Genomic DNA, 10,847 nt, shown 5'->3' on the forward strand with positions numbered 1-10,847 from the left:
ATCTTCCGGCTTTTGTACGTTGAGTGCCTACGAGCCTAATTGGTTAGTTTATTCAAGTGGTCTTTGGCCTTGAAGACCTAGCGCGCGCGTGTGCGGACGCACACACACACACGCACGCACGCACAATTGAACAAAAATCAGTCAGCGGGTTTGAAGTGGATTTGAAATCAGTGTTCAAATCAGAGTGCGCTTCAATTGCGACCAGAGAAGTTTTGATTTGACCAGCCGAACTCAATCGTCACGCAACAGCCGAAATTGCGCGCGAATAATAGATAATCTATCCTCCTGGTTCTTTCACGTACCTGCGAGTGGTTGTCAGCAGATGGCGTTCGTTTTCAGTTTAGGCGTCCCACGAAGTAGGATAAACGGCAGTTGCGCATATTTCTAGAGTCAAAGTTTTTAACGTTGGTAAAATGGTATAGAATTTGTTTTTTTTTCAGTGTAGGTAACAATGGCTGGTGCGTCACCACAACGAATGAATCAGAATGATAGGAGCGATGATTTACTGAGCCTAATTTGAAATAGTTGAAAAACAGAATGAAGAAACTACCAATTCGTGTTACTTGATGCAAATTTTACTTCAAACAAGATGGGTCAAAGGTTATTTCCTCATCATCCGACGCTTGATTGAAGCCAAACGCTTGAACCTGGGTCATTTTCCCAGGTGGATTCAACTCTCCCCACGTTTTTTGGGGGGTCACACCTGTAGCTCTACACATTCCGCAATGACTTACAACTAATCAGAATCATCCGATAGGTTCCAAACGCCCTTGACGCTACCGAAGTAGGAAGCCCTGACAGGCGGGCCAATCGATCGACGCATTCAGGCCAGCTACTGCGTAGTCCTTCGAGCCCTCAGGCCACCCCTCACATATGTTCACCTGTGAAAATTAAGGCGCACCAAAGTAGAGCAGGTGTAACGTTGTACACTACTGATGAGGAATGCGGGCAGTGTCTTCTCGTAAATCCGCTTCACGTTTCTTGAAAAGTGGGATCTATTATGGAATTTGTGAAGTCTCTCCGTAGCATTTGCTTGCATTTGAGTAACAGCCAATGAATATCCAGAAAAGTTCAGGAGACGCGTTCAAGGAAATGATGGATATTCTGTTTTGTAAACAAGATGCATATGAGAGTTTTGCTCCCTTGTTCAGTTGGTGTTTCTCCAATAAACAACTCCACAGTGAAGGCCTTCCTCCTTTCACTGGTATAGTAATCGTAACACGCTCGCCTCTAGTGTCAGATGTGTAGTGCACGGTGCCTGCTAGTTCGGTTGATTTATATGTAAGTATAGGTGATGTAGAGCCTTTCTCATTGGGTTTCGGTTTACGAGCTTTCTTTCTGTTTTTCCTCCACAGAAATCGTCCTGAACCCCTATCTTCGGAGAATCACTGTCCCTTGGTGCTTCCAGAACATGTATAGTACAGCTGCGCGGAGTGCAAACTCCGGCACCGCCAAACATATGCACTGTTGTTGCTGAGCTCTAATAAGACCGAAACTCCAGGTCACTGCTTCCCAGTTTGGTGTAGACTCACCAGAATGATTGCGCCAGAACAGGAGGACGACTGTTCAAACCACAGTGATGTGGGCACCATTGCAACAAATTTCGGAACTCCGAAAGCTTGTAACTGGCAATGTCTTGTGGATCGACGCTAAGCTTGGTGTTGTTCAATTAGAAGAAAAAAAGGAGAAACTCACCTGGCACCCAGTGAATCTCTCGTTTCCGGCGTTTTGTCTTCTGCGTATTGCGAATCAATACGGAAAGACAATGTCATTATGTAGGGACTATTGCTGGTTTTAACTTTGAAGTTTCACTATGTCCTTAAGGGGGAAACCTGACTCGGAATGTATTTAATCAGCTACAATCACTGATCTACAAATCGCATGCGTTCTATGAATAAAACAACAGAAAACAGATGGGCTTAAGTGGAATCCGTCGATTATTTGGTCCGCGCGTAACCAGCCACTTTAGCACAGTTTATATCACAGTCGTCTGAATGGTAAAGCTCCGCATCTGATGAGCAGAAAATTTGTTTTAGGTTGTTTTCACAGTTAAATTGGTGCTTCAGATCTGGAGTATCGGTCACAAAATGAGTGATTGCAAGGCTTGTACACGCGGATGAGTGATAAGAATCGGGAATCAAACATAATGGGAAGATAACTTTTAGAGAGAAGACAACTCGGTAACTCCTCTGAATAGGAACAAAGTCTCACCATCAGTTTCACCTATTGCAGACCATACACCACTGATGGTACTTCTAAGCGAAGTGTTTTCAATACTACACACAGAAGGACGCAAGTTTTACAAGTCAATCTACCGCCCACTAGACGCCCAGCTTATATTATTACTCTGCGTTATTTGAGCAAGTTACTTACGGTGTATCTGGCCCGGTCGATTGCTTATTGTTGAGTCAAAAACTCGGTTCAGTGGTCTGAATCGAGCTTCTCGACTTCTGAAGACGGATGTCTGAACTGTGTATTCCTCTTCCTGACACATTTACCTCTTCACAAATCAATTGCATCTTTGGACCAAACAGCTCTTGTTGGAAACTGTATAAGTAATACAGGTCTCATCGTAGGAACTTCCCATGAATTTCTGGATCATTTGGTATCGCATAGTGTAATAAATTATTCTTTATATACCACTTACATTTGCTTAGGGGTACCGAAGCTCACATGTAACGTCAGTACTAACTACTTATACGTTACGTGGTTCCGAGAATAAATCATGAACGAAATGAGGTAACGCCAACTTCTTTAGCCCATGTTTTAAGCCGGTTGAAAGAAGTTTTTGTAGCTTGTCAGACATACATGTTTGCGAACTTTAGAGTTTAGTCATTCATTCCGTGTGCGACGAAATGAAATTATCATTTGCAAAATGGATTTTTTCGATCAAAGGCCGTTGGTAGTTGCTCGTTAGTGAGCAGGACGAGTCAACTCACCTGTACTTTCAAGCTTTTTTTCTAGTTGTCCTTTGAACTGCATACCTGAATTGCATTAGCAAGTCACGTACAATTAGCAAAGTCTGGACCAATGCTCGGTCTTTTTTTCAAACTTCCTCGAAAGCAAAATGCTATTTTATCCTTTGAAACAAACGCCCTTTTTATCGTTTGTAGCACCCCAATGATAGAATAATACTGTTAGAGTTTTCTTTGAAATAAGAAATATTTTTTCGCTGATACCTTCTGAATTGATTTGCTGTCTGTAACTCTGTCAGCCACGCAGTAATTTAACGGTGCTTTATCTATCATATGGATGAAAGGATAATTTATCTGTTGAGTAACAGTGAATCCAGCGACGAATATATTTCAGTGGGTTGTATGTGTAATCGGGGCTCGACAACTGTCCTTGACAGGAGGGGAACCTGCGGTAAATAGGTCAGAACGAAGCAGTAGAAATCCTGCTGGTTCAGAAAACAAAGTGAAGGTGGTTGGAGAAATTTTAGTGTACAGAAAGGATTCGGAAGTTCACATGTGAGCTTAGTTCTCGATCTGAACCTCCCAAGCTAGCGCTCACGTCCAAACAACTACCAAAGGTGCATAAGGTACATTAACCCCCAAAACGAAGTCAGCAACACTTGTAAAGCACTTCATATACATAGAGCGTAAGCGGCAATAACGTCCTGGAAATTCTGACGCCTTCTGGATGCGCCATTGGCAACCGGTATTCAGCCAATACTGGGTCATGATTGGATGCTGGGTCCAGACGTTCGACCAATCAGAACTCCGCTTGACGCGGAAGCGGCAAGCATCCCGAATTCTCGGCCAATCTCGCGTGGGATGGACTTCTCGGCCGTAGCAGTACCTGACTGTGAGCGGTAAAACGTGATACGTGTGGAATTTCGCCTGACAAAATGATCCATCAGAAGTGTGTTGAGAGTGAGGAGCTCTAAATTAGGTGGCAAAAATAACTAGGTTTAGTCGATATGTGCGGAGATGATCAGGCCTATCACTTTCTGCGTACCTTCAGATAGCAATGCAAAAGAGAACCCAATAATTCGTCAGCTTTTCTATGTCACTGAAGCGGTTTTAAACTTCGAGTTTCAACAGTGAAGTCTGATGATGACCAGTCGGACAGTTTAAATGGAGAGGATATTTATGAGCATTTCCAAATAGTTCATTTGGGATCTTGTCTTGTAAATGAAGCAAATCCATGCTGAAAGGCCAAAAAGCCCTATGAGACCTCTTTCCTAACGTTGGGAATCATCCTCCTCTGACGTATCTCCAAGAAGGTCCATCGCATTTCCTTCGGCCTGGGAACGATCAAGTTAGTTCCGATGATACCTGAGTTTACTGTCTCTCTTAAACAGCAACCAGCGGTTTATTCTCAGTTCGGAGGCCATACAAACTGCCCAAGTATCAGGTAGCAGGATAAAACATTCTGGAACCATTTTCAGTCTTTCTGAAAGCAAGACTGATGAGCGGCTAAGAGTATGGAAACTGGTCTGTGCCGATGTAGATTATACTTAGCTTGTTTTGTGTTGGGAAGTTTCCCGACTGCATTTTACATTAACCGACTTGTCGGTCCGTTGAACTCAACCCCTTGGGGTGGATAAACCGTATAGAAACGCGAGTCTTCGCACTCCACCGGAAGCCATCAGTTCGTTAGTAAGCAAGCTTGGATCGGTTCCACTGAGTTTGCCTTCCATACGCAGTCGTCAATAAATTAGTAATCGGTTTTCTGCCACCCCCCCTCCGTTGCTGCTTGTCTGTTTCACATTCTAATGACGAGCAGATACGCGGTGAATACATCGCATCCATGTCGTACCTGAGCGACAGAGGTACTACGCTCCTAGTTTCCGCATGTCTGTCACACTCGCAGGAAGCCCGAACGATGGAGAACTGGTTCTCCCCTACCGTGCAATGATGTGTACACCCAGTGTAGGCGCGAACGTCCCCGCATTCATGCAAAAATGTAATGTGCGGATTGGATGATCCGGATACTAAACAGAATTTTGAAAACATAATTTCGTCGCATTCGAACACTGTGAGTTGTTCACTTTGTAGTAGATGGCTTTGCCTTACTGACGTGGCCAACTTTAAATTCTAAAGCCAGGACGCTGTAGAAAATAGACGCCAGCGTAATTTGTTCTTAAGAAGTAGAGAGGTTGGCACTTTGAATCAAGAGGTCACTTAAGAAAATTGATGAGTAATTGATGGGTGTCGATTCTGACTACCAAAGTAATCCAGTTCACGCCTTAAAGACAACCACAAACTGAATTCCAATGAAGCATTTAGCTAGAAAGCATATAAAAAAACATTAGGAGCGTCGCGATCACTTGGACAGGAGTTAATTCAATTTAACTAGAACTGGTTATGATGAGTTTGTTTACTTGTTTTGCTCTAAAGATTAGGTGTACAGCGAGAGCATTTTTGAACTGAAATGATATTTGCCGAGGTAACCACCCATTTCAGTGTGAAAAGCTGAAAAGTCATATTAGAAGTGGCCAGGATTTGAGAAGGACCTTAAAGGCAGGTGGCTGGAACAACATCACATATTACTGGTTAGGCAACTGCTGATTCTGCTGATTCACCAATCCGTGGTATCTGCTGCTGACCCGCCCCAGTGCCTAATGCCGGAGAAAAAAGACTCACAGAAAGGAACACAACCGCTATATTCCGAAAAATCGAGTGCGAGAGCAAAAGTTACAACGGCCCCACGCTGTTTGAAGGGGACATTCTGACGTTGATCCAGGCTGTCTGATAGGCGTTAGTGAACACCCGTCAACATCGATCGTGCCTGTATGAAATGCCTGAAAGCTGGTCACATTTGGTATGCTTCTGTGGCGTGCATGAACACTCATCAGCTTTTGCTGAATTGATTGAATGACCTGACTGGCCGGATGCTTGCCGGCTTTCCTATTGAGTTTTTGGTGGGGCAATAGGTTCCGGGCGCTGTGAGCTTACTTTCAGGAATCTGACATTCCTGATAGAAACAGTGTATCCTGTTCCAGTACGCGAATATTCGAATAATCCTTTTGGAGCGCGTCTCCTGCACTGTCTGTCATTCTGTCAGCACGCGTTGTTTGTGTTGGATAATCCTGACATTCCTAGGCTATTTAAATTCGCTGTACGTCCTTTCACCTCCTGTGAACCGGCACTGTCTTCCAAATACTGGATGGCATACACACGATAGATACCATCTTGGGTGAGGGGAAGAACTCTCCATGGCAGTTGATACCCTTTCAGTGTGCCGCCTACCTAATTAAACGTGATACGTGTTCCTGGTTTGTCTGTCTGGATTCAACCCCAGATATCTGAAACTATAAGGTGTACGAAGTTGAATACAGTTCAAGGAAGTGGAGGCAAACATGACGGAGTAAGTGCCCAAATAAATACGCGGACTAAAAAACTATACTACGAAGTTGCATTTCATTAATCAAACATAGAGGATGGCTTATAGGTAATGCAAGGATAATTGAGCATTTTTAATTCAAGTTTCACCTTGTAAGTGTAGTTCATCTATGTTGAAAAGCTGAGCACTGTACAGCTGTTACATCATGAATCTTACGAGATTCCCTGGAGCTTCGTGTTGCGGACGAGGCCAGTCGTGGCCGGTGGGTTTGATCAGAGCACTATTTGGAAGGCCATGGACTCGAAATTTCCAGTTGAAGATGCGCACTGCTGATGATTCCAAATGAGGATGGAGCAGCTGTAAAACGTACACTTCACCACGACTTTTCAGTACTGATTGGTCTTACTTACAGGAGGAAGTCTCCATTAGAGAACGTTACCACTGAGTACTTTTTTTAAATTGATTTGGGTTCCACAGGAATTGCGTATCGGTTCGTGTTATTGGCCTAATTTAATAATCCTATGTAATCCCGAACCACCAGGTCCTGGATGGTTAATTAGCAGTGCTCATTATGGGAGTGGAGATATGCAGGCCACTGAACAGCTGTTTTGGACCGTGCAGGATAACAGCCACTCGGCTGTACAGTTGTTTACAATAATTTGACTACTTTGAATAAAGTAAGTAGCACAAACTAAACAGCCCCTGACCAGTGGGTGATCGACCACGTGATCCATAGGCTATCAGGCTTATTCATCAAGGCAGAAGGTTTTGCAGTTTACCATTATTCCGGGTCCCGACGTCATCAGGGAAGGGGATTCGAAAACAATGTCACTAAAAATTTTTTCATCCAAAATTGTGCTGTTTCTCTTAGAAATTACGAATGAATATCTACCTAACTAAGGACTTCACACCCCTCAGGAAAATGAGTTATGCGAGCTTACAAAGACCAGTACACATTTAATCAGAAAACACTTTCGGTTATTGCACTGAAGGGCAACTTAACATACTGCAGGCTGGTATCAGATGCATATCATCCGGTAAACAGCGGTCGATCCTGTGAAAGCTTGTTCACATCAAGCAACTCACGAGTGAATGGGGTGTTACTGCGCGCAAGATGCTGATCTGAATGTTCACGCAGGGGTTGGAGAACACAAGCCGGTCTGTTTGAAGCACGGCGTCACATAGTCTGCTTGTTTTAAATTAGACAGGCAGTTTCATCCATCAAATTCTTTAAGCTACATGATATCTTACTTCTAGTAATTTGTTGTAATACTACTTACGTGGGGAAGCCTAGAATCCACTAGAAGCGCCTAGAAGCCAAGTGGTAAAACATTTTCTGGATGAACACTGTGGCTCTTATTTGTTGACACAGAAGCACAATCGCGTCCAGTTTGGTTCTGCTATTGTCATTTTTATGCGCCAGACCCGCTTATGATCAGACCTGCCGAAATTCATTAGTAATTTGTATTGTTCTGCAATACTACTATCATTTAGAAGTAAAATAACTAAACTAACACAACTGTAGAATGCATAGAATGTATCATAGTATAAAACTGATTAGAGTCTTTTTCCGTTGATCGAGCATGCCCCAAAGCAAGATCACAAGGAGCAATCAAGGTTATTGGATATATTTCTAACGCATTACTCATAAGGTCGCTGAAAATCCGCCGCCAGTCCACGACCGGTTTTGCCCTTCCTGGGGCTCATCAGGTAGGCGCCGTCCCCGAGTTCCCGTTCTACTTGAAACCAAATCGCACAAAATTAGCGAATATAAACTCATTTGCAAACTAATCTGGTCTTTCGAGAGACTCACCTGGAACCCAGCTGAATCTCCCGTTTGTGATGTTTCCAGGCAACTAGAAACTCGAAAAACCAAATTAGATTGTAAATGAGTGTATATTCGCTCAGCTTATGGGATGTTTTGAGGAAGCAAATTTTTAACTCACTATCTAAGCAAACGGTCAAAATATAGTGTGCACTTACGCTCGTTAAATTCTTTTGAAATGTTTTTCGCAGTCGAGGAACACAATCTCAACCTTGAGCGATCGCCTCTTAATACATCCACTTGACGAGTTCCAATCAGGACGAAATATTTACGACTGCTGTACTAATCAATAAAAGGCACGTTGCTGATTTCTGATCACCGAAACGCGGAACGAAACGGACAGTACAGCACAGAAAAGGGCTGTTTTTGTGCCCACAGTGGAGATCTTCCGTACATATTGGTCTAGGTACCCGAACGGACGATATCTGGGTATTTATCGCAGTGGTGCGCAAACAAGTTTGTACGTTTTCTGAATTTCCTGTTAAAACAAAGTCAACTGGGCTACACAGCATACTTCGAGATTTCAGTATAATCGTTTCTGGGTCAGAATGGAAATGTATTTCCAGCTGATATGGATAAAATTGTCTTTACTAGCCATCACGGGCGTGTTCCTGTTTCTGACATGTGATAGCTTAACAATATCATGCTCAGAAAATCCAAAAACCCCTTTTGAAGCATACTAAGGAGCGCTCACTGAGTCTACAAACTAGGATGATAAACATCCTGTTCACTTCCTTCACCGAAAAGATTAATTAGTTTTCCCGTCATTCAAAGTAGCATGATTAAAATTTGATGATAGACGGTTTCTTGATTGAAAACGTCGCCCACTTGCTATTTGTTGATTGGTCGAAGCCACCATCCAATAGCTTAAAATAAATAGTGGTTGAAGGGACCAGGTAATCCCACTCGTTTTGAACCTGAAAAAGAAAAGATGCGAAGTTTTACGACACAGAATTGGGTCTCGTTGGTTTTACCGATCTAACAATAGGAATAAACTCAACACTACTTTCGGGGGAAAATAAAATTCTATGCATTTGATTTCTGAGGTAGATATGATGCTGTGAGCCACATATCGATAGTGAAAGCACCCGAGCTACCAGTATAGCGGTGATACTACTGATGGGAGGGCATGCGAGTAGTATGTTTTCTCGTAAATCCGCGTTGCGTCTCCTGACAGGTGGGATCTATTCCGGAATTTTTGTAGTCGCTTTGTAGCATTTGCTCGGATTTGAGCAAGAGTCAACGAATATCCAGGAAAGTTTAGGAAGACGCGTTCAAGCAGAAGATGGATATTTAGTTTTTGTAAACAAGATGCATATGAGCGTTTTTCTTCCCTGTCCACTAGTCTGTAGCTGTTCAGTTGGTGATTCTTTAGTGAAGAACTCCGCGACGGAGGCCTTCTTCCTTTCACCAATATTCGAACGCGTTCGTCAGGCTATGCATAATGATCGATTTCTCTCAAAATCAAAACCAGTCGATTGAAACTATGTGACTCAGTACATGTCAAGTAATCTGAAGGCATCTACACCCTGTTCCAGGTTCGAACTCGAATTAAATGCTGTTTGACACGTGGTGAGAAAAAGCCAAACGTGTGGTCATGATAAAATCGCTGGCCTCCTAATCCTATCTGTCACTTGTCCACTTGGTGGACTTTTGGACGTCCGTTCACAGTTAGTGGACGAAAAATGAATCGGACTTTCTTGTGTTTTCGTGTTCGTGGTTCGCTAACAAACCGAGGCATTATTGGTGCCTACATGTGTGCCCCTAGATAAGGCATCTCCCCACGCGGCCAACTTTTCGGATATCCATGAGTGAGCTAAGAGCCTTTGTCCTGCTCCATCAAGTTCCTGCTTCTCTCTGTAGCATTTTCGAACGTCAAAACTTGCTTCAGCATACTGTCGACTGTTTAAATAAACAAAGAGCGAAATCATCCATATCACGGGAATTATAGTTATGTACTTTTTAGCTGGGATGCGAGGGCACAGGTAGCGAACTACTAACTAAAAAAAACTGTTTGTCTGGTATAGTTAAATGGACATCGGCCTCCGTTCTTCAACCGTTTTTCAACTGTGAAATAAAACGTTGTGAATTGTGCAGATGATATGGAAAATATAGTCCTAAGATATAAAACCGTATTATACAAATACCAAGAGCCTTACATCAGGTCTAAAATAAGGACTTCATCTAATAAGTTTGCCTACTGGGGACTGAATGTGGGGCCCTCATGAATTTCAAGCACCTCTTCCGGTGACAAAGGAATAGGTCTGGTAACTAACGAGTTACCCCGGTTGTCTCTTATGCTCTCTGGTGCTACTTACCATTAGCGTGATTTTGCTGTACTCGATACAACAAACTCAAGGAATCCGACGGGTCGACCTGGTGGGAGGTATCTGCCAGGTAAGTGTCGGTCGCACCAGTCACGTGCCTGGTAACCATATTCTAAAGCGGTTTTTACGAATCCTTTGGCCTAAGCATCGAATAGTGCGATCCATATCGTTTTCTGAATACTAGGAAACAAATGAATAAATAACGGTTAATGGATGATGGACCGATAATTTCCCCCTGAGGCTGGCGTTGACCACTGATTAAATGTACACTTAACTGGGCCGCCCTGAACTCTCATCGCATAAACTAGTAAGGTAATCGCCATTCGATTACTTAGCAGAGCTGACTTACAGGCACTACACAAACAAAACTAATTTTGAGATAGCGGTTCATACAAACGCATATC

At 43.2% G+C, this 10,847-nt stretch overlaps 1 protein-coding gene across 1 annotated transcript; it reads right to left on the reverse strand.

Moving 5' to 3' along the window:
- Positions 1 to 1,071: 1,071 nt before the first annotated feature.
- On the reverse strand, positions 1,072 to 9,551 carry T265_14659 (hypothetical protein; the record flags this gene model as incomplete). The annotated part of the gene is made up of 5 exons (XM_009174655.1): positions 1,072 to 1,230; positions 3,528 to 3,885; positions 6,198 to 6,253; positions 8,105 to 8,147; positions 9,214 to 9,551. Coding segments are annotated over 5 exons (954 nt in total), but the record flags the coding sequence as incomplete, so codon positions are not given.
- Positions 9,552 to 10,847: the final 1,296 nt, after the last annotated feature.

The sequence above is a fragment of the Opisthorchis viverrini genome (assembly GCF_000715545.1).
Source record: "Opisthorchis viverrini unplaced genomic scaffold opera_v5_232, whole genome shotgun sequence".
Taxonomy (NCBI): domain Eukaryota; kingdom Metazoa; phylum Platyhelminthes; class Trematoda; order Opisthorchiida; family Opisthorchiidae; genus Opisthorchis; species Opisthorchis viverrini.